The 27579-nt window shown below is 40.9% G+C and overlaps 1 protein-coding gene across 1 annotated transcript in view; it reads right to left on the bottom strand.

Moving 5' to 3' along the window:
- Positions 1 to 8749: 8749 nt before the first annotated feature.
- Positions 8750 to 27579, bottom strand: part of LOC126428095 (zinc finger protein 729-like) — a 41257-nt gene continuing 22427 nt past the window's right edge. Inside the window, exon 2 of the mRNA XM_050089987.1 lies at positions 8750 to 9021. Within this exon, the coding sequence (XP_049945944.1) occupies positions 9005 to 9021 (17 nt within the window). The 3' untranslated portion in view covers positions 8750 to 9004. The remainder of the gene's footprint in view (positions 9022 to 27579) is intronic.

Genomic DNA, 27579 nt, shown 5'->3' with positions numbered 1-27579 from the left:
ATAGCGAAGGTTCGGCCACTCTACATTCCTTTATTACATAGATAGAGGAACTTGAAAAACGTGTGGTGGTTGGTATGACACCCTTAGGCTGCTAGCTCTGAGCCTTCGGGTCGCCCATAAAGAGCAGTACTATGTAGAAGCCACGCCCCCAAACCGCTACTACATGCAGCTTACGGACTTTCCAAGGCGCAGCCTAAACATTACTAACCGTTCGGAAAACATCTATCGGTACAAACAGTTCCAAAAACGTTGACCGTCGTTATTTTAATCGGAATGGGAAATATGTGAAATTCGTCTTGATAATTTAAATTATGTAATACGTTCTTCCGAAATTTACTTTAACATATATTTTGGGGCTGCTCCGCCTCAGAGCCTTTAATTACGAGCCGCGCCTGGTCTACACTGTTCCAAGATAGGCCACCACCATCAGAGCCAACATTCGCATTGTGACATGCACACCACTTCTCACTAGTTCGTTCACCTTATCAATGAGTTCAACTGTGAGTACTGTATTTGTCTGGTCTGGTCCCAGGTCATCACTCAAACACTCCTGGCCTTCACAAAAATGGACACTCCACTTTCTTACTTATCTGCTGGACACACTAGCTCACTGGTACACAGTAACCATCCAGTGATGAATATCACTTTGGTTTGACACCTTCCACAATCAAGAATTCGATAACACCTTGCTGCTCTTCAATCGTCAAATTTTGTCATGTGGACACAGCAATGTCCTCACATACACTGCCACATCAAACAGACTGAATGCACAGCTACCAGACTCTCTCCTGCTTCGTGTCCCTGCACATTTGCACAACCGTGCTAGACTCTACATTTGCATCCCTAGATGTCTCATTATGTTATCCCAAAGGAGCATATGTCATTTCAACCTGTCTGATTTAGTTGTACCTTTTCATTTCAACACACCTCAGATAGGAGACAGCAGTTCTCCCTCCCCCCCCCCCCCCTCCAGCTTTTTTCCAAAGTAGCCATTTTCTTTTTAATTTACTCAGTCAAGTTTTACTATCATAAGTTTGAACAACTTTAACAGCATTTTATAGTGTGCTGCTAATATACACTCCTGGAAATGGAAAAAAGAACACATTGACACCGGTGAGTCAGACCCACCATACTTGCTCTGGACACTGCGAGAGGGCTGTACAAGCAATGATCACGCGCACGGCACAGCGGACACACCAGGGACCGCGGTGTTGGCCGTCGAATGGCGCTAGCTGCGCAGCATTTGTGCACCGCCGCCGTCAGTGTCAGCCAGTTTGCCATGGCATACGGAGCTCCATCGCAGTCTTTAACAGTGGTAGCATGCCGCGACAGCGTGGACTTGAACCGTATGTGCCGTTGACGGACTTTGAGCGAGGGCATATAGTGGGCATGCGGGAGGCCGGGTGGACGTACCGCCGAATTGCTCAACACGTGGGGCGTGAGGTCTCCACAGTACATCGATGTTGTCGCCAGTGGTCGGCGGAAGGTGCACGTGCCCGTCGACCTGGGACCGGACCGCAGCGACGCACGGATGCACGCCAAGACCGTAGGATCCTACGCAGGGCCGTAGGGGACCGCACCGCCACTTCCCAGCAAATTAGGGACACTATTGCTCCTGGGGTATCGGCGAGGACCATTCGCAACCGTCTCCATGAAGCTGGGCTACAGTCCCGCACACCGTTAGGCTGTCTTCCGCTCACGCCCCAACATCGTGCAGCCCGCCCCCAGTGGTGTCGCGACAGGCGTGAATGGAGGGACGAATGGAGACGTGTCGTCTTCAGCGATGAGAGTCACTTCTGCCTTGGTGCCAATGACGGTCGTATGCGTGTTTGGCGCCGTGCAGGTGAGCGCCACAATCAGGACTGCATACGACCGAGGCACACAGGGCCAACACCCGGCATCATGGTGTGGGGAGCGATCTCCTACACTGGCCGTACACCACTGGTGATCGTCGAGGGGACACTGAACAGTGCACGGTACATCCAAACCGTCATCGAACCCATCGTTCTACCATTCCTAGACTGGCAAGGGAACTTGCTGTTCCAACAGGACAATGCACGTCCGCATGTATCCCGTGCCACCCAACGTGCTCTAGAAGGTGTAAGTCAACTACCCTGGCCAGCAAGATCTCCGGATCTGTCCCCCATTGAGCATGTTTGGGACTGGATGAAGCGTCGTCTCACGCGGTCTGCACGTCCAGCACGAACGCTGGTCCAACTGAGGCGCCAGGTGGAAATGGCATGGCAAGCCGTTCCACAGGACTACATCCAGCATCTCTACGATCGTCTCCATGGGAGAATAGCAGCCTGCATTGCTGCGAAAGGTGGATATACACTGTACTAGTGCCGACATTGTGCATGCTTTGTTGCCTGTGTCTATGTGCCTGTGGTGCTGTCAGTGTGATCATGTGATGTATCTGACCCCAGGAATGTGTCAATAAAGTTTCCCCTTCCTGGGACAATGAATTCACGGTGTTCTTATTTCAATTTCCAGGAGTGTAGATACATATCAACTTCCTATGATTTCCTTGTGTTTTGTTAATGTATGCCATGACTCTCCTTAATGGAACCAACAGGATACAGTTAATCAAGGAATGAATGTAATAATATCTAGGTCTGATAACATATGGGGGTTTGAAATGGAAAGATCGCAAAGACTCAGTTGTAGGAGAAGCACCTGGCAGGATTTGGTTCATTGGAAGAACACCTAGAAATTGCAATCAGAGTACAAAATAAAACTATTTACAAAACACTTGGGCATCTCATCTTATAATATTGATGATGTGTGTCAGACCCATACCAGGTAGTTCTAAAGGGATATTGGATATATGCAGAACAGTCACAGGTTTACTTGGCTCATGGGATTGCACAAAAAATATTCTGAAAAATGTGCCTTGAAATATGCTTGAAGACAGATGCCAGTTATCCCAAGAAAGCCTATTGGGGATATCAACCTCAACAACCAGTATGGGAATCTCTTTGGTGAAGCAGATAGCCAGGTCTTTGACAACCATTGAAGAGTCAGTGCATAGTAGATGATGCTATTGTATGGACATGTTAGAGGTAGCTCATGCTAGTAAAGTTTTATATCACATAATGTACCATGTACTACTGGTGGTATTCTGCCAACCTGTAGTTCAGTGCTTCTTACATTGGTAACACCAAAAATGACATGAACAAGCAACATTCTGATCTAGACATGCTACCATTGTGCCACGAGGTCTGGTGACTCTCTTGAGTAATGTGAACAATTCTGCTATTGGTGCAGTACTGCAATGATTACTATGTGGTGAGCCTCTCGCCCTGCCAGCAGACTTTGCACAACCTTCAACTGATGGCATTCAGGTTTCCCTCCCATCACTGGTTTGTCAGGTACACCTGCATATTCACACAGTTTGCATCCCACTGTCAACGTCTTTCTCCCAAGGATCTGGAGCACTGAAATTACATCGTATTGTGGGATGATTCCATATAGGCCACCTTGCAGCCTCCATACTCAGGCCTGCTCAAAGTCATCAGCCGAGGGCCACAAAGCTTCATCATGCTACCATATGGTACACTGAAGACCACTCCCATCACCTGCCTGAAACAAGAATGGAAACTACATGATGACCACACCATGTCCCAGGTAGCTGATCAGGCTTTGGTGGGGGGATCCTGGATGACTCGTTCGAGCCCTCTCCACTCCATTCCATTACGGATTCCTCCCGTGATGAAGCAACATCTTTTGCACAAACTGCACCTGCCACACCCTAGGAATTGTGATATGGTTGCCTTCATCATCCTCCTGCAAACTTGGCTCAGTACCAACTATGTGGCATTTGGGTGACACCCACATTTCATCGAGAAGTGGTCTGGTCGCATCCCGCGTTCCCTCCAATCACAACGAGGCTGGTCACGTGCATCTGCGTGTTTTAACACTCACTGCCATCATCTACATCTCACCGAGAAATGGTCAGGCCACATCACAGATTTGCACAAGCCATGAACAGTGCAATATCTCTTTATATTCTACTAATTATCCCTGCACAATTCTATGAGTGAATTACGTTTCCTACTTGACCATCTACATACTCGCAGAATCGATGCGCAAAGTAGTACAGTACTATTACTATTCCATGAGCACATAATTACTCTTTGTAATATTCTCTCTGATGTGTTGAGGGAACTTTTAGGAACTTCACCATGCCGAATAGCCGCACGGAATATTTTTATTTTTGCTATCGAGATTATTGGAAGAAAGAGATTGAAAATATATTGTATGCTACTCAAGAAAATATGTACTGAGCATTTACATCAAAGATGTGTAAGGAATTTCATTATATATGTATTCTCTAACTGGAAATTTGCATGGAGGTGTCATTTTGTTGGTAATCAAAAGGAAATTCCGATGAATTGGAAACAAACCTGCAATTATTAGATCCAAGAGCTCCATTATTTCATCAGATAATTAAACTCTGTCAAAGCAAACTTTCTGCTTGATCTGAGGTTTCCCGACTGACTACGCAACGCAAGAAAACCAAGACATTTTATTTACACAGGATTGCAGATCGCTTCGAATCATCGAGACTGCGGACAAGGAGAGTCATCGTCCGATTCTGATTAAACAAGTAAAGCTTAATTATAACTTTCTTGAGCAACTGTGATATGGCTGCTTATGAATGAGATCATTAATAAAATACTAATAACTAACTTTCCTCCTCACCAGCAACCAGTATAAACACAATATTAATTAAAATTATAACAGCTGGTCATGTGCACCTGCGCACATTGACAAGGCCTCTTATGACCCACTAGAGTACTCCATACTCCTGCCGGGGGCTATGTGGGTATATCAACCGCAAATATTATGGAAACTTCTCTGATGAGGCAGACAGGGAGGTCTTTGATAAACAGTGAGGAGGCAGTGCATAAAAGAGGATCGTATTATACACATGCGTTAGAGATAGCTCATGCCAATAAAGTGTTATGGCACATAACCTAGCATGTATTATTGGTGGCATCCCACCGATCTGCAGTTTGATACTTCCTACACCTATTAATAAAGATTCAATAACCAGTATGAAATGGAGAATATAGAACTTTATTACAGCCCCCAACATTCAGTTTCTTAAGAATGGCAAGTACATGATTAACCTAATTACAGTGTGCACAGGGGCACGTAAACAGTAGTTCTTTCCAGGCTCCATACACAGATGGAACCAGAAGAAAATAGAAACCCTTATATCTGCTACAATGGCCAGTATCCTCTGCCATGCACTACACTGTGATTTGCACAGTAGATGTAGAAACTGTAGATATAGATAACATATATACAGCACCACAACAATACCTATACATTTCATGTGACAGTTGAAAAATTACTTAAAATTTTGGAGAGTTCAGTAATCCGTATCATTAAAGGCAACAGCACTTCTTTTGACCAGTTGTGCCACAAATTTATTTTTCCCTAATTCAGTTCAGTATCTCTTCATTAGTTATTCAGTCTAATCTATCCACCTAATCTTCAGCATTTTCCTGTAGTACCACATTTCAAAAACTTCTATTTTCCTCTTGTACGGCTTTTTACCATCTATTTTTCACTTCTACGCAAACACCTTCAGAAAATACTCCCTAAAACTTAATTTATATTTGACTTTTAGTGACACATTTTTTTAATAAATCGCATTTCTTGCTACAGCAGCAGAGATCAGTATAAAGGCACAGATATTTGTAGCAAAAGTAACATTATCGGCTGGGATAGTTGTATAGAGTGAACATGCAATAGTACAAGATGCACAACAGTAACAAATGCAGTCACATGGTATTACATTTGACATCAGTAGTACAGTGTATAACAAGACATCAACGATTCAGGTGGTAGAGGGCGAAATCAGTATAAAGGCAGTCAGATCTGTGTGATGTTGCTGTGTGTGTATGTGCCTTTACTGCAGATAGGATACGGACACCATTAGTGACATTTAATGAAGAAGCAAAAATTAGTGTGTACAAGGAAATGGGACACACTAATCACTGAATCAATGAGAAGTCGAGCCTTTCAATAACAGTGATTGATAATTTTGTTAGATTGGGTGCACGATATGGACAGAATGGAAACATGGGCATAGCAGAAAATTATCTGAGGCTTCGGAGAGGTTACTTTTGCACAAATCAATGTTACTCTGCTCAACTTGTTGCTGATTTACAGTTTCCAGTAACATATACAACAAATTTTGTCACATGAAAAACGTCTTGTGTTTAAGAAACAACAGCAGAAATCTGCCTTATCAACAAACATAAACAGACTAGATAGAAGTTTGCTGAAAAATATATGTCATGGATGGCAGAATGGGTAAAATGATCTTCAGTGATTAGAAGAAGTTTAATTTAGAATGGTTGGATCAATTTCAATATTATTGTTGATTTGAGAACACACCAGCAGGTAAGAATGAGCAGAAATTTTATGATGGTAGTGTTACGACTTTGGCAGACTTCTGCACTAACGGTAAATCCTGCATTGCTTTGCTCAACACTAGAATGAACTATAACATGTACACTGAGATGCTAGAGACAGAACTGATTAGAATGTGTGAGGACCTAGGGAACAAAAGTCTAATGTTTCAACAAGATAATATGTGTATGTGTGTTCCTGCTACAACCAAAAACTGGTTTGAAGACAAAGGTTTGTAGCCAGGACATTAACCCCATGGAAAACATTTGGGTAATACTTGCAGGGCATGTTCATTGCAATGGAAGGCAATTTGAGGCAATGTATGAGCTGAAAAGTGCAGTATGACTAGAGTGGGTGACAACTTTACTGCAAAAACTACCAACCCAACAATATCAACACAGAAGAGAATTCTTGAGGTAATTAGAAAGAATGGAGATTGGACAAAGTACTAACAGTGCAATAACACAACTGGACAGTGAGTGCCTGTGTATGTTTCGATCCAGAAAATGCAAATGCCTTATTTTGTTACTCAAGCTATGAAAGAAGTTACATAATTCTGTCATGACTGTTTATGTCTTATTTGTATCTACTACTTTAATAATAAATTCGATACGTCTAAGCTTCAGTCATTGCACTATTACTTTCACAGGAACCATGCCTTTGTTCTGATTTTCACAATTCTACTGCAGTCTATAACCTCTCTACTTTGGGCATCATCATTTTTTTCTGCCTGCCCAAACAGCAAAACTCATTGGCTGCTTTTAGTGTCTTATTTCCAAAACTAATTTCTTCAGCATTGCCTAATTTAATTTGATTACATTCCATTACCCTTGTTTTACTTTATTAATGTTTGTTCATCTTATAACCTCTATTCAAGGTACTATTCATTTCACTGAACTGCTCTTCCAAGTCTTTTGCCATCTCTGACAGAATAAAAATGTCATCAACAAATTTCAAAACTTTTACATCTTCTCCCTGATCTTTAATTCTGTTTCCAGTTTTCCTCTTGGGTTCCTTCACAGCTTGCTCATTGTATCGATAGAATGACATCAGAAAGAGGTTTCAGCCCTTTTCAACTACTGGTTCTCCTTCATGCCATTTGGCTCTCATAACTGTAGTCTGGTCTCTGTACAAATTGTGAAAGATCTTTCAGTCCCTGTGTGTTATCCTGCTCTCTTCAGAATCAACTTTGATTCCATAAGGAACTACTGGGCATAGCAACTGTGGTTTAATATAAGGAAGGATAGGCACATAGCAATCAGTTGCAATCCCAATGATTTCTTATTATTCTTGCATATCCAGACTTCAGTTGTAAATAGTCATCTTCAGTGCATTTGAATGAGTTATAATCCAAACAATTTGCAGGAGTGAATGTCACCATATGACAACCTATAGACCAGCAAAGTCATATGGTGACATGTACTGCTGTGAATTTGTTGCATCATAGCTCACTCAAATGCACTGAAGATGGCTATTTATTGCTGAAATCTAGATATGAAATAATAATAATAATAAACAATAGAATTGCAATTGGTTGCTATACTCCTGTCCTCCCGAATCTCTTCAGAATGTCAGAGGGTACATTCTACTAAAAATGTCAAAAGCTCCTCTAAATCTACAAATGTTATGAATATGGATTTGCCTTTCTTCAGTCTACAAAAAGTTGTATGATTACTATTGCCACACATGTTGCTATCTTTCTCCAGAACACAAACTTATCTTCTCCAAAGTCATCTGCTACCAGTCTTCTGTAAATAATTTGTGTTAGTATGTAAACTTATGGCCTCAATTGACTAAAAAGTAGCATTACTAACATAGTTGTTTAGCAGGTTCTAGGAAAGTGCTCATCATCATATACCAATGCTATCATAAAATAGTGAGTAATTTGCTAATTTTTATTAACTAATGTTATTTATACCATGAATCACAGAAAAATTAGAGAAAACTTTGTGTTAAATGTGATAATACACATATAATATGTATGAGAATATAACATTATATAAATAAAACATGAAAATTCAGTCCTAAATATACAGTGTGAGTACCTTGAGCATCCATATATTGATGTGTGATGCAAATGACGTCCACAGGCTCTATCAGAAATGAATGGAATTATTCTTGCAAAATTCGGCAAGGGGCTGGGGAGACTACTAGCAGCAACAAACCATCCAGATTTTCTCTGTTGGATTCAAATTAAGAAATGGAGATAGATGCTCAATTCATGCAATTACATTTGTTACTGTTTAAGATACAAGGGCTGTTCAAAAAGTATACAACTTTTATTTATGAACTAAAACTTTATTGAGATACGACTGTGTGACACTATATAGGGTTAGTTTTCATTGTTTGATAGGGTTGGTTAATTGTGAATATAATTTTTTTGATTTGGTTGTTTTGCTAATGTATACCTTCACTCATTACACAACCTTGACATTTCTCCTTGTTGGTATTATTTATGGAACACGATGAACAAATGAATTCCTCATCAAGCTGCAAGTGTGATTGAGTGACAGTTTCTTTATGTTGGCAATATTGATTTTCACCATACTGAACTGTTAGACAGTATCAGTGTTTATTAAAACCATCTCAGATCTGTAAACAAGCAGAAAAAGAAATCGCCTTAGAAAAATTCTGTACAAAATAATATACAGCTTAAAAAATGTTACTCCATGAGTAAAATGAACATACATCACAATTGAATTTACAGCATTTTATGTATAGCAACTTCCTGGTTTTAAAGTAACCCACCATGCAAACTGTAAATGTAGATTGAACAGTATCTAAACATCATCCAGAAACATGCATTCATTTTAAGAAGCAACCTGACTAAGGCACTGATGTCAAAAGCATCATGAAGAGTGAGTCAGGTCATAATCCTGCAGAAGTAAACAACTAATTTAACAAGGAAAAATACTGTACATGAATCCAAATAATCTTGGAATAGGATAAGGAGACACAATTACAAGACTGGGAACCCATCCTATATGATAAAATGAGAACATGCCACATGGCAATATAGAGTTCTTTAAACCTCATTAAGGAAAAAAAGTGGCAGGATGTTTATAGTGCTGATAACATAGGTGACAAATATAATGCTTTCCTTAACACAGTTCGCATGCTCTTTGAGATTTGCTTTCCTTTAGAACACACTAAGCAGGGTACTAGCAGTAAAAGGCAGCCTGGATAGCTGACTAGTGGGATAAGAATATTATCTAGAACAAAATGGGAATTATATTAAAATGTTGTAAGTGACCACAATCAAGCTACAGTAGGCCATTACAAACAGTACTGTAAAGTGCTTAAAAATGTTATTAGGAAGGTAAAGAGCATATGAAACAGAAAAAGAATAGCTAATTCACAGGATAAAATTAAAACCATATGGTCAGTTGTGAAGGAAGTGTCTAGTTAGCAGCATTAGGTCGACGATATAAAGTCAGTTTGTAGTAAAAATATTTCTGTTATGGTAAGTCAGATATATGGACAGTATTTAACAATCATTTTCTGAGCACTGTTGGTGAATTAAATAAAAACTCGGTTTCTAGAGGGGATAATATAATTCTTTTGAAAGAGGCTTTTCCAAGACGCATGTCTGAAATACTCTTGTGTGACACTGACAAGGGTGAGTCAATAATTAAGTCACTTAAGACTAAGGATTCTCAAGGACATGATGGAGTGTCTAGCTGAATACTGAAGTAATGTGCTACTCAGTGGCTCAGTGAGGAGTGAAGCACATTGAGGCAGGCCCTCAACATCTGCAAAAGAGGTTGTTATTGATCATGTAAGAACCCTGGTGATGCATGACAGATAAATCACTATCAGAGGACTTTCAGATAAGGTTAAAATTAGTATTGGATCCATTCATTCCATTTTAATGGAATATTTGGACCTCAGGAGTATCTCAGCAAAACGGTGCCAAAGTTGGTAAAAACTGAGCAGAAACTTCATTCGGAGATTGCATAGGACATGTTAGATACTGTGAACAGTTGTCCCAACATTCTTAACACAGTGATCACTGGTAATGAGTCCTGGGTTTATAGGGACAACCCAGAAACAAAGTTCCGTTCATTGCGGTGGAATCATCCGTCACCTCCGAGACCCAAAAAATGAGGCAGGTCTGCAGCAACATGAAAATCGTGCTGACTGTTTTTTTTGACTCCAATGGCATGGTCCATAACAAATACGCCCCAGAAGGTACTAATGTCAATGAGGATTACTACCAAGTGGTTCTAATCATCTTCATGAAACTGTGAGATGCAGGCGGCCTGATTTGGACTTGTCGTCTCCAGGCAGTTCACCACGATAACTTGGAGACAGGATTGAGGTTTTCTGGGCCACTGCTGTGGTTAAGACAACTCAATCAATTCAAAGAGCTATTTATTTCTAAGAACTGTCTACCATCAGGTGGTATCTTGGAATAAACTATTGCAAGTTGTAACCCATAACGTCTATTTCCCATCAGGAATAAAAGGTGACTCTCACTGCCGATAAACATTAATAACATTTGGCCTAATTTCTAAATAAGGAAATCAAAAGCCAAATGTTGATTCACCTGATGACAGCTAATAGAATAAACACATGTCAAATGACTGGAGTTGCACCACGCTTATGTTTTGTTATGAATAATAATAATAATAATAATAATAATATGATTTATTTACAGTGAAACACAATTTTGCTTTAAAGGATGAGAACTTGACAGAAAATCCTAGGAAGTTCTGGTCTTACATTAAATCAGTAAGTGGCTCGAAACAGCATATCCAGACACTCCGGGATGATGGTGGCATTGAAACAGAGGATGACACGTGTAAAGCTGAAATACTAAACACCTTTTTCCAAAGCTGTTTCACAGAGGAAGACCGCACTGCAGTTCCTTCTCTAAATCCTCCCACAAATGAAAAAATGGCTGACATCGAAATAAGTGTCCAAGGAATAGAAAAGCAACTGGAATCACTCAATAGAGGAAAGTCCACTGGACCTAACGGGATACCAATTCGATTCTACACATACGCGAAAGAACTTGCCCCCCTTCTAACAGCCGTGTACCGCAAGTCTCTAGAGGAACGGAGGGTTCCAAATGATTGGAAAAGAGCACAGGTAGTCCCAGTCTTCAAGAAGGGTCGTCGAGCAGATGCGCAAAACTATAGACCTATATCTCTGACGTCGATCTGTTGTAGAATTTTAGAACATGTTTTTTGCTCGAGTATCATGTCGTTTTTGGAAACCCAGAATCTACTATGTGGAATCAACATGGATTCCGGAAACAGCGATCGTGTGAGACCCAACTCGCTTTATTTGTTCATGAGACCCAGAAAATATTTAGATACAGGCTCCCAGGTAGATGCTATTTTTCTTGACTTCCGGAAGGCATTCGATACAGTTCCGCACTGTCGCCTGATAAACAAAGTAAGAGCCTACGGAATATCAGGCCAGCTATGTGGCTGGATTGAAGAGTTTTTAGCAAATAGAACACAGCATGTTGTTATCAATGGAGAGATGTCTACAGACGTTAAAGTAACCTCTGGCGTGCCACAGGGGAGTGTTATGGGACCATTGCTTTTCACAATATATATAAATGACCTAGTAGATAGTGTCGGAAGTTCCATGCGGCTTTTCGCGGATGATGCTGTAGTATACAGAGAAGTTGTAGCATTAGAAAATTGTAGCGAAATGCAGGAAGATCTGCAGCGGATAGGCACTTGGTGCAGGGAGTGGCAACTGTCCCTTAACATAGACAAATGTAATGTATTGCGAATACATAGAAAGAAGGATCCTTTATTGTATGATTATATGATAGTGAAACAAACACTGGTAGCAGTTACTTCTGTAAAATATCTGGGAGTATGCGTGCGGAACGATTTGAAGGAATGATCATATAAAATTAATTGTTGGTAAGGCGGGTACCAGGTTGAGATTCATTGGGAGAGTGCTTAGAAAATGTAGTCCATCAACAAAGGAGGTGGCTTACAAAACACTCGTTCGACCTATACTTGAGTATTGCTCATCAGTGTGGGATCCGTACCAGATCGGTTTGACGGAGGAGATAGAGAAGATCCAAAGAAGAGTGGCGCGTTTTGTCACAGGGTTATTTGGTAACCATGATAGCGTTATGGAGATGTTTAATAAACTCAAGTGGCAGACTCTGCAAGAGAGGCGCTCTGCATCGCGGTGTAGCTTGCTGTCCAGGTTTCGAGAGGGTGCGTTTCTGGATGAGGTATCGAATATATTGCTTCCCCCTACTTATACCTCCCGAGGAGATCACGAATGTAAAATTAGAGAGATTCGAGTGCGCACGGAGGCTTTCAGACAGTCGTTCTTCCCGCGAACCATACGCGACTGGAACAGGAAAGGGAGGTAATGACAGTGGCACGTAAAGTGCCCTCCGCCACACACCGTTGGGTGGCTTGCGGAGTATAAATGTAGATGTAGAAATAGCCACAGATTGGTGCTCACTCTGTCCGCTGATCATTCAGGTATATAGATGATAATAGTAGTCCTGTCACACTTCCCCAGGGCACTCCTGGTGATACCCTTGTCTCTGATGAACACTAGCCACTGAGGATTACATACTGGATCATATTACTTAAGAAGCCTACTTTTAATCTTGCTGTATTAAGTTCTGTTTTTAGTTGCTGAAATTTACCAGTACTACAGCTAAACAATACAGTGCCATCAAAAAAACAGTATTGGTTCAAATACATGCATTTAATATGTTTCCTTCAATGTTTTCTCTCTTTAACTACCTGAAAAATTCATCTAGGGCTGAAGAGAACACTTTTGATGGAACTGACTCTTCTTGCTGGATCCCTCTTTTGATACTGAATGTGTCACTATCCAGATGAAGTCTACTGGTGCTTACAGCTGGGTATTCCTCAGTTATTAACACAGGTTGAGTCAAGGCATTTTTTTTTTTTTTTTTTTTTTTTTTTTTTAAGGGTATTTGGTACAGATTTTGTGGACCTCATGTTAAAATTATTTCAAAATCTATGAATCTCAGAGAAAGCAGAAATTTATGCTCAGTGTTCAGTTCAATAATTCTGTTAATGACTTGAACCTTCCATGGTATACAGTCAGTGTAAAGAAACTTCTAAAGGAAGAGAGACTAGAGCATAAAAGAGCTTTAGATAGACAGTGAGATGGTAAATGAAACATGTTTGGCTGTCAAGAGGGCAATGCAGAAGCCTTCAATGTCTACCAGAGCAGAATATTGTTGAAAGATCTTTCACAAAACTCAAATAAATTCTGATTATATGTAAAGGCAGAATCTAGTCACACAGGGGCAAGACGGGAACTAAAATTGAGAGTAGCAATATAAAAGTAGAAACGCTTAACTCTGTTTTCATATGTTTCTTCACAAATGAAAACATGGGAGTATTGCCCCAATTTTATTTCTGAACTAATGAAAAGATTAACGAAATAGATATTAGAGCCAAAGACATTGAGAAACAGCAAAAATAGTTGGAACTGAATGGAGCTCCAGGTCTTTATGGGATCCCTTTTAGATTCTACTAGTGGCAGAGTTAGCCCTTCTCATAATTATAATCTTTCATAGATCCCTGAAGCAAAAAACTGTGCCCAGTACGTGGTAGGAAGCAAAAATAACATGAGTGCATATGAAGGGTGGCAGAAGTGATCTACAAAACTAACATTCAGTACTGTTGACATCCATTTGTTGTAGAATTTTAAAATATATTCTGCGTGGAAATGTATCTCCAACAGTATGTCATCCAGCATGTATTAAAAAAAAAAAAACTGACCATATGAAATTCACCTGGCACTTTTCTCACAAGGAATACTGAAAGCCATGGATCAAGGAAGCTAGGTCAATGCAATATGTCTTGGTTTCCAAAACGCATTTGATTCAATACCACAAACATTTAGTGTGAAAAGTATGACCATATGGGGTTTCAAACAAAATCTATAACTGGACTGAGAATTTTTGGCTGGGAGAATGTAACAAGTTATCTGAGATGGAGTGTCATCGGCAGATGTAGAAGTAACTTTGGGTACGTCCCAGTGAGCTGTGTTAGGACCCTTGTTGTTAGCCAATTCAATTCAAGCTAAGCTATTGTATCATTCTTCATCTGTAAGGGGTATATAAAAATGTGCGTATGGATATCCTGTGAAATGTGTAATTATATTTTAGTTTATGATAGTAGTAGCTGTTACCCGCAGCTGCACTTGCATGTCAGTAGTTTTGTTATGATGAGTGGTACATCTACATCTACATCTACATGATTACTCTACAATTCACATTTAAGTGCTTGGCAGAGGGTTCATCGAACCACAATCATACTATCTCTCTACCATTCCACTCCCGAACAGCGCATGGGAAAAATGAACACCTAAACCTTTCTGTTCGAGCTCTGATTTCTCTTATTTTATTTTGATGATCATTCCTACCTATGTAGGTTGGGCTCAACAAAATATTTTCGCATTCGGAAGAGAAAGTTGGTGACTGAAATTTCGTAAATAGATCTCGCCACGACGAAAAACGTCTTTGCTTTAATGACTTCCATCCCAACTCATGTATCATATCTGCCACACTCTCTCACCTATTACGTGATAATACAAAATGAGCTGCCCTTTTTTGTACCCTTTCGATGTCCTCCGTCAATCCCACCTGGTAAGGATCCCACACTGCGCAGCAATATTCTAACAGAGGACGAACGAGTGTAGCGTAAGCTGTCTCTTTAGTGGACTAGTTGCATCTTCTTAGTGTCCTGCCAATGAAACGCAACCTTTGGCTCGCCTTCCCCACAATATTATCTATGTGGTCTTTCCAACTGAAGTTGTTCGTAATTTCAACACCCAGGTACTTAGTTGAATTGACAGCCTTGAGAATTGTACTATTTATCGAGTAATCGAATTCCAACGGATTTCTTTTAGTACTCATGTGGATCACCTCACACTTTTCGTTATTTAGCGTCAACTGCCACCTGCCACACCATACAGCAAACTTTTCTAAATTGCTTTGCAACTGGTACTGGTCTTCAGATGACCTTACTAGATGGTAAATTACAGCATCATCTGCGAACAACCTAAGAGAACTGCTCAGATTGTCACCCAGGTCATTTATATAGATCAGGAATAGCAGAGGTCCCATGACGCTTCCCTGGGTAATACCTGATATCACTTCAATTTTACTCAATGATTTGCCGTCTATTGCTACGAACTGCGACCTTCCTGACAGGAAATCACGAATCCAGTCGCACAACTGAGACGATACCCCATAGGCCCGCTGCTTGATTAGAAGTCACTTGTGAGGAACGGTGTCAAAAGCTTTCCAGAAATCTAGGAATACAGAATCAACTTGAGATCCCCTGTCGATAGCGGCCATTACTTCGTGCGAATAATGAGCTAGCTGCGTTGCACAAGAACGATGCTTTCTGAAACCATGCTGATTACATATCAATAGATCATTCCCTTCGAGGTGATTCATAATGTTTGAACAAAGTATATGCTCCAAAACCCTAATGCAAACCGACGCCAATGATATAGGTCTGTAGTTCGATGGATTACTCCTACTACCCTTCTTAAACACTGGTGTGACCTGCGCAATTTTCCAATCTGTAGGTACAGATCTATCGGTGAACGAGCGGTTGTATATGATTGCTAAGTGGGGAGCTATTGTATCAGTGTAATCTGAAAGGAACCTAATCGGTATACAATCTGGACCTGAAGACTTGCCCGTATCAAGCGATTTGAGTTGCTTCGCAATCCCTAAGGTATCTACTTCTAAGAAACTCATGCTAGCAGCTGTTCGTGTTTCAAATTCTGGAATATTCCATTCGTCTTCCCTGGTGAAGGGTAGTGAGTAAGTAAGCTACTGCACATGCAATAACATCAGCTGCCCTCATGGCACGCACCATCTCACCTCCACCCCAACTGCCTTGATGCACGATGCAGTGTAGAGGCAGTTTTGCTCCTGAGCAGTGATTTGGGTAGGAACATACATCTATTCATCATGCTATTGCAGTAGGTATACCTTATACACTCCACACATTGTACAACAAAATTACCCGCCAGGTTAGCCGAGGGCACTAACGCACTGCTTCCTGGACTTGGGTAGGTGCACCGGCTCCGATAGAATCCGCCAGCTGATTAACAATGAGGGCCAGTGTGCTGGCCAGCCTGGATGTGGTTTTTAGGCGGTTTTCCACATCCCACTAGGTGAATACTGGGCTGTTCCCCACGTCCCGCATCAGTTCCACATCTTCCAGACATTTGGAAACATTCACACTCTCTCATGGCTTACGCTAGATGCAAACAGCTGGGGTACACTAATTCTGTCCCAAGGGAGTGTGGGGTGGCGACAGGAAGGGCATCCAGCCACCCTCTGACACTACCATTGCCAAATCTATTATAACACAGCCGACCCCATGTTGCAGTGGGACAAAGGCCCAAAGAAAATGATGACGATATTATACAACAAAATTAATAATTTTTTAACATAGGTTATGTTTACTGACCCAAAGAAAAGGATGTTCATTCTCTACTTCACACTCTTAGGGGGCCTTTCTTTTTACTTTCTAAAGTAACCTATTGCCTTTCTCAGGATTCAAGCTATCTCCATATGAAATTTCATCGAAATCTGTTAAGTGGTTTAGCTGTAAACATGTAACAGGCAGAGCTACTTTTGCATTATAATATTAGTAGGGATAAGGAACAAAATTAGTTGGAATATCATTCTATTGTGTCATGTAGTATTTTTGTTTAACTGTATGCAAAAAAAAAAAAAAATGCATTATCTGGTTCAGAAAAATTAGGGTATCGGTAACAAAAGTGTAATAGCAAATCTGGTGAATAAAGAAGCTTAAGGGGCTCAAATGATGAAAGTGTTTTTGAATGAGGCAAAACTTTAACTATCAATAATTAATTACTTAGAGAGTTTTCAAAATAAATAAATAAACTAGTTACTGAAAAGCAGAAAATTAGGTCTATCCACTGATTTAGGTCTATTGTGAATAAACTGTTATTAGCTCTCATCATTCTGATGATTACTTGCTAATTGAAAAATTGCAATTATTGATTTATCCTAAAGGAAAATGTTCTATGTAAATCCAACAATTCCACTGGAATCAACAGATAGTAAACTACAGTATACTGCAAATTAATCAGAATATGTAAAGTAATGCATGAACACTAATCTGGCAATTTTGTGTAAGCATGGTATATGCATTGTGTGTATATGTGGAGTCAGTTGACAGACAAGAAATAAAATGTTATTTAAGGAGCAGAAGTGTGGCACATGGAATAAATCCACATTTTAGAATGACTATAATATCAAAGAAATCAAACAATGGAAAATCCAGGATGGAATGTAACAATATTATGAGAAGGAAAGTTGCTACTCACCATATAGTGAGATGCTGAGTCGCAGATAGGCACAACAAACAGACTCTCACAATTAAAGCTTTTGGCCATTCAGGCCTTCGTCAACACCACACACACACACACACACACACACACACGACTGCAGTCTCCGACAGTGTGGTTTCAGTTGCCTGAGACTGCAGTCGTCTGTGTGTGTGTGTGTGTGTGTGTGTGTGTGTGTGTGTGTGTGTGTGTGTGTGTGTGTGTGTGTGTGTGTGTGTTTTCAAATGTGTGTGAAATCTTATGGGACTTAACTGCTAAGGTCATCAGTCCCCAAGCTTACACACTACTTAATCTAAATTATCCTAAGGACAAACACACACACACCCATGCCCGAGGGAGGACTCGAACCTCTGCCGGGACCAGCCGCACAGTCCATGACTGCAGCGCCTTAGACCGCTCGGCTAATCCTGCGCGGCTGTGTGTGTGTGTGTGTGTGTGTGTGTGTGTGTGTGTGTGTGTGTAGTAGTAGTAGTAGTAGTAGTAGTAGTGTCAGAAAAGGCCTTAATGGCCGGAAGTTTTAATTGTGAGAATCTTTTTGTTATGCCTACCTACGACGCTTAGCATCTCTGCTATATAATATCAATGAGTCACAAGTAAAGCTGATCAACTCAAATGAATATCTAGCTGTAGCATTTTGTAGGGATATGAAATGAAATGATCATACATGATTAGATGTATGTAAAGCACATGACAGACTTCGATTTATTGGTAGAATATTACGAAAATGCAATTAGCCTACACAGAAGACTGCTTAAAATCACTTGTGTGGTCTGTCCTAGGATACTGATAAAATGTGTGAGGCAGGTTTCAAACGGGTCTTATGTAGGTATACAGAGAAGGGCAGCATGAATGATTATAGGTTTGTTTGACTAATAGAAGAAATGCTGATGAGACCAAACTGGCAGACATTTAAAAATAGAGAAAAATTATCTTGAGATATTGACATACAAAGTTTCAAGACCCAGCTTTAAATGGTGACTTAAGGAATATATTACAACTCCCTACGTATCACTCCCATAGGGTCCACAGGACAAGATTAAATTAATTACAGCACACACAGGGACATTTTTCACTGAGCCACTGACTCATTCTTCCTGCGCTCCATATGTAATGGAGTGGGGAAAAACCCCTTATAATTGGTACAAGTGGACCTGCACTCTGCCATGCACTTCACAGATTTTTTCAGAGTATAAATATACATACAAAATTGTTTACCGTGCTATATCCACTACCAAAAACAGCTTGATCCTCTGCCTGTTTAAAATCTAGTGTTGCTTTTCCCATGTGGGTCACGATAATTTTATCGAATATCTAGTACTTCACGGAGAGGAGGCTGGTACGTCTATAGTTTTTTTGTGTCTTGTCTGCCTACTATATATTACAACACTGTTTTAGTTTTGGAGAACCACATCCCTCTGTGGTCATTATATAAACAATTTTGAAATTTCTCTTCCTACTGAAACACCATTATATCTTTATTTTCTTCATAGCTCAAATAACTTTGTACACTTCATCAAGCTTAATACTTAAATGTAATTACCTTCATTATTAACTACCTATGTTTATGATTTATTTTTTGAACTATAAACATTTACAGAAGTATTACATAGTAGTAAAATTTTCTCTCTGCTGTTAGTTACTGTGCCATCTTCCAGCTTAGTTTCCGTTTTTCTCCACACTTTTAATTGTTTCTGGCTGTTACTCTTACAATATTTTCACTGTATGTTCTCACATACTCCCTATGACATTTCTCAACAGATCTGATCATTTTGTCATGTTGTGTCATATTCCTATTGTTGTTTGTCATGAAATCTCACTTTCCTACTTAATCGCTCTCTTCTTCCAGGAGAGATTTTCTTCCCTTCTGTTCTTTTCAAACATCAAAAGATGAAAACAAGATACCTATATACCAGGTAAACCAAAACTCATCCGACAAACTCTCTAAGGTTTTTGGGGATACCTTCTGAATATTTTGGTATAAAGGACCCATGGTCTCTGGCGGCTTGTTGAAGAATAATAATGTAATAATAATTTACTCCATCTTTATCCCCAATTACTTTTGTTTCAGAGAAAATAACTTGACAACAGTGAAAAGGACTAAAGCCAGTAATATGTAACTGCCAAAATGTACAACACAAAACACAGGATTTGGTCCCTCGTAGGTGACTACGTACAGCTGATGTGGTTCGTGTCATGTGGGGACACCTCAACTCTCCGTCATGTGCTGCTCCTCCACTGGATTCTATGATCCCATACATGAGGTACATATAGGCCAACTCTTCTCAAGTACACCTATACAGAATAGAGCTGTGTATCACTGTTAAATGCCCAACTTACACTGCCAGAAAACATAACCCCAGACAGACTGGAACAGTACTGAATGCAGACTTGAGAGCAAGGAGTGAAAGAGGGCATTACTATCGTCTACAGCCAGTACTGTGAGTGAATGGAAACAAGACATGTACCATTGACATTTGCACTATTGTACCCTTCTTTCAGTGCAATACAGATACAAAGCTAAATGGACCAAGAAACTAAATGAAACACAATTTCTCTGTAACAAGCCACTGGAAACCATGTGTCCCTTGCACCAAAATACTCAGAAGGTATTCCTGAACAATCCCTGAAAATTTAACTATGTAGACTTCCATGGCTGGTGTCATGATGATTAAAATTGTTCTGGGTGTTGTGCCAGATCATTTTATAAAATACTTAAATTATAAACTGTAAAACTAACATTTCGATCATATTACAATGGTCTTCCTCAGGATGTGATTGATTTTGGAGGAGGAAAGATGCCGCTACTTATTGCAGATGATCAGTGTCAATATGTCATATTTGTGAAATTTTATTGGCTCTAGAATATAACAGAACAGTCATGACAAAAGAGGGAGTGTAGGACCATCAAGCTTGTCAGTGATTGGTGACATTCTGCAAATCAGCACTTGATTTCTGGTGGGCATGTTTATTTCCTGGTGTGCACGGAAATGCACTGACACTCCATCTATAGCTGTTTGTTTAGGCTGTCACGTCTGTGTATGGTGAGGTTTCTGCACTGTGACCACTCATGGCCCACTGGGCTGGGATAGCTTGCAGACACTACTGGAAGTTTGTAGTCATCCTCTCTATTATGTTGTCAGGCTGCTTAATAATTTCATTTACCCCTTATATTTTGCAGTGACATGTCCACGACTCTTCCACAAGCTTCCTGGAACAAGATAGCCCGTCCTCTAAAATGATGATGGCGTTGCGCTGTCACTGATTCATTATACTGTGCTAATCACACATAGCGTTCACGTTCTGCTACTTATGTGCTGACTGGTTTATCTGTCTCCCCTACGTAGGCAGTCCACACTCACAACATAACTCATATTGTGCTGCAGTATTTAGTTTGTTCACTACAGCCTTGGTGCAACCTATCATGTTGTGGATCTTGTGGCTTCTGTGGAAAATCCGTTTGAAACCTCATCAGTGGAGGACGTTACTTTGCCATTCATTGACACCCTTCACACGTGGCATGTGCACTAGTGGAAGCTTCTCTTCCTTGAATTCTTTTCTTGATTTTATTCAGGTTGGCCTTTGTCACCTTTCTTATAATGTTGTTATCATAACCACTGACACAAAGAACGTGGTGTCCATGTCTACCAAATACGAGGGCAGTTCAATAAGTAATGCAACACATTTTTTTTCTGAAACAGGGGTTGTTTTATTCAGCATTGAAATACACCAGGTTATTCCCCAATCTTTTAGCTACACAACACTATTTTTCAACGTAATCTCCATTCAATGCTACGGCCTTACGCCACCTTGAAATGAGGGCCTGTATGCCTGCACGGTACCATTCCACTGGTCGATGTCGGAGCCAACGTCGTACTGCATCAATAACTTCTTCATCATCCGCGTAGTGCCTCCCACGGATTGCGTCCTTCATTGGGCCAAACATATGGAAATCCGACGGTGCGAGATCGGGGCTGTAGGGTGCATGAGGAAGAACAGTCCACTGAAGTTTTGTGGCTCCTCTCGGGTGCGAAGACTTGTGTGAGGTCTTGCGTTGTCATGAAGAAGGAGTTCGTTCAGATTTTTGTGCCTACGAACATGCTGAAGTCGTTTCTTCAATTTCTGAAGAGTAGCACAATACATTTCAGAGTTGATTGTTTGACCATGGGGAAGGACATCGAACTGAATAACCCCTTCAGCATCCCAGAAGACTGTAACCGTGACTTTACCGGCTGAGGGTACGGCTTTAAACTTTTTCTTGGTAGGGGAGTGGGTGTGGCACGACTCCATTGATTGCCGTTTTGTTTCAGGTTCGAAGTGATGAACCCATGTTTCATCGCCTGTAACAATCTTTGACAAGAAATTGTCACCCTCAGCCACATGACGAGCAAGCAATTCCGCACAGATGGTCCTCCTTTGCTCATTATGGTGTTCGGTTAGACAACGAGGGACCCAGCGGGAACAAACCTTTGAATATCCCAACTGGTGAACAATTGTGACAGCACTACCAACAGAGATTTCAAGTTGAGCACTGAGTTGTTTGATGGTGATCCGTCGATCATCTCGAACGAGTGTGTTCGCACGCTCCGCCATTGCAGGAGTCACAGCTGTGCACGGCCGGCCCGCACGCGGGAGATCAGACAGTCTTGCTTGACCTTGCGGCGATGATGACACACGCTTTCCCAACGACTCACCGTGCTTTTGTCCACTGCCAGATCACCGTAGACATTCTGCAAGCGCCTATGAATATCTGAGATGCCCTGGTTTTCCGCCAAAAGAAACTCGATCACTGCCCGTTGTTTGCAACGCACATCCGTTACAGACGCCATTTTAACAGCTCCGTACAGCGCTGCTACCTGTCGGAAGTCAATGAAACTATACGAGACGAAGCGGGAATGTTTGAAAATATTCCACAAGAAATTTCCGGTTTTTTCAACCAAAATTGTCCGAGAAAAAAAATGTGTTGCATTACTTATTGAACTGCCCTCGTACATGACACTAATAATATCAAAGTAGAACTAAGGAAGTTACATCACACATTTTGTGTCAACGGTTAAGATATCACTGTAAGAAAGGTGACCAAGGCCAACCAGAATAAAAGATGAGAAGAAGGCAAGGAAGAGATGGTTTCACTAGTGCACTAACCACTTGTGTAGGCACCAGTTAATGGCTAGGTGACACTCCTAGCTGGCAAGGTTTCTAACTGATGTTCCACAGCAGCCACAGGATCTGCAGCATGGTAGGTTCCACCAAGAATGCAGTCAACAAATTAAATACTGTAGGAGTATATGAACTAGACAGTGAGTGTGGAGGTGCCAGTTAGCACAATAGCCTATTATATTCTATGGGTAATAAAGTTCCACATGTATGACATATTAACACCAATTGTCTGCAATAAATAGAGGCACCTTTCCTCCAGCAAAACCAGTCTTGTCCTGAGGAAGACCGCTGTGATACAGTCGAAATGTTGGTTTTACAGTTTATAATTAAAGTATATTATACAATGATGCGGTACAACATCCAGAAGAGTTTTAATCATCATTCTGAAAGTTTTTCAGTGGAGTTCTGGTTCGTTCTGCATATTTATATGAAACACAAAATCCAAGAATTATGTTAGAACCAATCATTATCACAATCACAATAGTAATATGTGAAATTAAATACAGAATTACAAAAGTCCTAACCCAAATCTATTACTGTTTGAATCACTCAGTTATGGTTCTAATTAATGTACACAACTAGTTTTTAAGTATATCTGTATGTCAGCCTAGTTGATACTAAACTACTATATTACTGACAGTCAAGGCTATCATTTTCCTTTTCAATCAATGGTATCACTTTCATTTCCCTCTATACTATTGTATACTTCTTCAAACATGTATTAGTGCGCAACACATCTAGTTTGATTAGACAATAACAAGTTAACTTATGTTTTATTCAGGTTGTCTCTGCTGACAGTAACCTGTAATTCCTGCGTCATTTCCTCCTGAATCCATTAATAAGCTTTACACAAAACTTTTCTTCTAAACTTCAGTGGCTCACATGTTTATCCTCTTTATCAGGAAAGTTCCAGGACAGGTTTTTTTTAATTTCTGAGTTTGCAATACTAAAAAGGAACAAATTTTGTTTTTATGCTACCTAACGTGTGTGCATCCTTGAAACGGCCTTGGCCATGTTTCCTCACAAACTCACTAGGTGGAGGGCTGTGCTTAGCAACACACTGTCTGGGTTCTTGGCACATTAGTTATGGTGACACAATGAATGCTGATTGTGAGCAAACAGTGAACATACACCTAGGGGAACATGGACAATGTTAACCAAGCACATGCAGGCAAGGCATTTTCAAGAAGTTGTGGTTTCAAGTGACACAAAACATTTCGTAACAGCAGAGATTCGGTGCAAGACAACCCCAGAGCTGATTGCCCATCTACAGCACATACTGATACAAACATGGGGCATGTAAGACAGTTATTGCAAGAAGACTGTCATGCAACTGTGCATGCGATATCAGAACAACTTAATTTGATTGTGATGTATGTCAAAAGATTTTACGCAGAGATTGAAGGAAACAGAAACTTAATGCAAAATTTGTCCCCCAAACACAAACAAATGAACAGAAAGAGCAAAGATGAAGAACTTCTGCTGAACTTATGGATAGAGTGACATGTGATACCGCAGTTCTGGGGGATGAAAGTTGGTGCTACGAGCATGACCATCAAACGAAGCATCAAAGTGATGAATCATGGAGTTCTGGGTCACCTGCCTCGAAAAAAGTCAAACAAAAACCTTCGAGAACAAAAACAATTTTATATATACTAAGATGGTATCTGTTCTTTTGGACATGTCCGAAAGAACAGATATCATCGGTGACCATGCAGCTCGTTAGAATGAAATTACAATGAAATGAACACCCTTAGCTGCTTACAGGCGTTGACATACGTCAACGGGGACAGATGAAAATGTGTGCCCTGACCAGGACTCGAACCCGGAATCTCCTGATTACATAGCAGACACTCTATCCATCTGAGCCACCAAAGGCACAGAGGATAGCGCGACTGCAGGGATTTATCTCTGGCACGCTTCCCGCGAAACCTACATTCTCTTTTGGACATGTCCGAAAGAGCAGACACCGTCTTAGTATATATATAGTTAAGGCTCACCGGCCACTTGACCGTCTTCTTCTTCTGTGCGAATGCACAAACAGTGCCCGAACTCTTACAGGAATCGGCAACGTGCCGCGAGTAATGAGTACAATGGGCAGGGGCACTATGAATGTAGTGCGGGACAATGGGTTTTGCGGGAGGCATGCCAAAGATAAATTCCTGCAGTCGCGTTATCCTCTGTGTCCTCAGTGGCTCAGATGTATAGAGTGTCCGCCATGTAAGCAGGAGATCCCGGGTTTGAGTCCCGGTCGGGGCACACATTTTCATCTGTCCCCGTTGATGTATGTCAATGCCTGTAAACAGCTAAGGGTGTTCATTTCATTGTAAAAACAATGTTGATGACATTCTTTGAAACTAAAGGATTAGTTCACCATGAGTATGTTCCCCCGGGTCAAAGAGTGAATCAAACTCTTTATACTGAAGTCTTAAAATGCAACAAGCAATTCGACATCACTGCCCTGATTTGTGGCATTCTCAGCACTGGCTCTTACTGCATGATAACACAAGACCCCATATTGCTTTATCTGTTACTGAGTAACTGGCCACACAGTCTGTTATTGCCACCAAACAACTGCCTTATTCGCCCGACCTATCGCCTTGTGATTTTTTCTTGTTTCCATGACTGAAAAAGCGGCTGAAAGGAAAACATCATCAAGATATCGCAGACATTCAACAGTTTGTGACAAATGAGCTTACAAGCATTGCACTTGAAAATTTCCTTGCTTGCTTCTGAGACCTCCAGAAACATTGACAATTGTGTATAGATAGGCAAGGAGACTACTTCAATAGGAGCTAGGATCATTACTTGGTAAGAGCAATTAAAAATAAAAAAAGAGCATGTGAAAAAGTTGGTCATTCACTTTATAGATATGTACCTAGTAGAACAATTCATAATTGGGGGGGGGGGGGGGGGGGATCTCCATCACTGTAAAGCAAGTTCCAGTAGATGTAAAACAAAACAGAGGGCAATAGATGAAGAGATGATGAATGGATTGTGTTTGGCTGTCAAAAGGGCAATGTGTGAAACCTTCAGCAACTACTCAGCAGAATATTATTGGAAAATCTCTCATGAAACCTAAATAAATTCTGGTCATATACAATGACTGTTCATAACTGGAGATGAGATGTGGGTGTACAATTATGATGTTGAGACCAGGGTTCAGTCTTCAAAATGGGTTGGGAACGGTTCTCAAAGACCAAAAAAGCTTGTCAGATCGTGTCAAATGTCAAAGCCATGCTGAGGGTTTTCTTTGACTTTGAAGGATTAGTTCATCATGAATTCATGCCACAGGGACAAACTGTTAATCGATCATACAATCAGGATGTGTTGCGATGCCTGTGAGAAAATGTAAGAAGGAAATGGCCTGAAATGTGGCAAGATAATTCGTGGCTCTTGCATCAGGATAACACTCTCACACACTTATTGCTGTTGGTGCATCACTATTGCACAAAAAACGAAATCACTGTGCTGCCCATCCTCTGTACTATCCACACGTGGTCCCAGGGGACTTTTTTTATTTCCAAAGTCGAAAACCCCAGTGAAACGACAAAGATTTGCAAGGATAGATGAGATAAAAGAAAATTTGCACAATCCAGCAAGAGGCGCACCAAGAGGAGGCATACCGAGACTGCTTTCAGAGGTGGAAATGGCATTGGGAGTGGTGCATCAACTGTGGAGGAGAGTATTTCAAGGGAGACCATGTGCAATAAGTAAAAAGTAAGTGTACAAAAACTTTGTGGACAAAGTTCTGGAATTTATTGAATAAACCTTATATAATCTGGACATGAAGATGGTGTAAGAGTTGCACTGACTCTAGTTGTTTGAAACAAATTTCTTTGATTATATGGCTACGATGGCCTGTTTCCTTTATTTGTATCATCAGATGCAGCACCATGTCCATGAGAATGATGGACTTCCACAAATATACACAGGCTGTTAGTGACACCAAAGTTAGTGAACAGACACTGAAATTGAGCGTATCATAGTGAAAACAGAAATACTGAACACCATTTTAAAATATTTCTTTAAAAAGAAAATACAAGATCAGAGTTTCAATTGAATTCTCACACCAAAGCAAAGATGAATAATACGTATTAGTGACACTGGTGTTGAGAAATAGCTTAAATTGCTAAAATTATACAAGGCTCCAGGCCCAGTTGTACCCCTATCAGATTCTATATCTACACTCCTGGAAATGGAAAAAAGAACACATTGATACCGGTGTGTCAGACCCACCATACTTGCTCCGGACACTGCGAGAGGGCTGTACAAGCAATGATCACACGCACGGCACAGCGGACACACCAGGAACCGCGGTGTTGGCCGTCGAATGGAGCTAGCTGCGCAGCATTTGTGCACCGCCGCCGTCAGTGTCAGCCAGTTTGCCGTGGCATACGGAGCTCCGTCGCAGTCTTTAACACTGGTAGCATGCCGCGACAGCGTGGACGTGAACCGTATGTGCAGTTGACGGACTTTGAGCGAGAGCGTATAGTGGGCATGCGGGAGGCCGGGTGGACGTACCGCCGAATTGCTCAACACGTGGGGCGTGATGTCTCCACAGTACATCGATGTTGCCGCCAGTGGTCGGCGGAAGGTGCACGTGCCCGTCGACCT

Source organism: Schistocerca serialis, chromosome 12 (assembly GCF_023864345.2).
Source record: "Schistocerca serialis cubense isolate TAMUIC-IGC-003099 chromosome 12, iqSchSeri2.2, whole genome shotgun sequence".
NCBI classification, from domain to species: domain Eukaryota; kingdom Metazoa; phylum Arthropoda; class Insecta; order Orthoptera; family Acrididae; genus Schistocerca; species Schistocerca serialis.
This window is presented reverse-complemented; position numbering and strand designations above follow the sequence as displayed.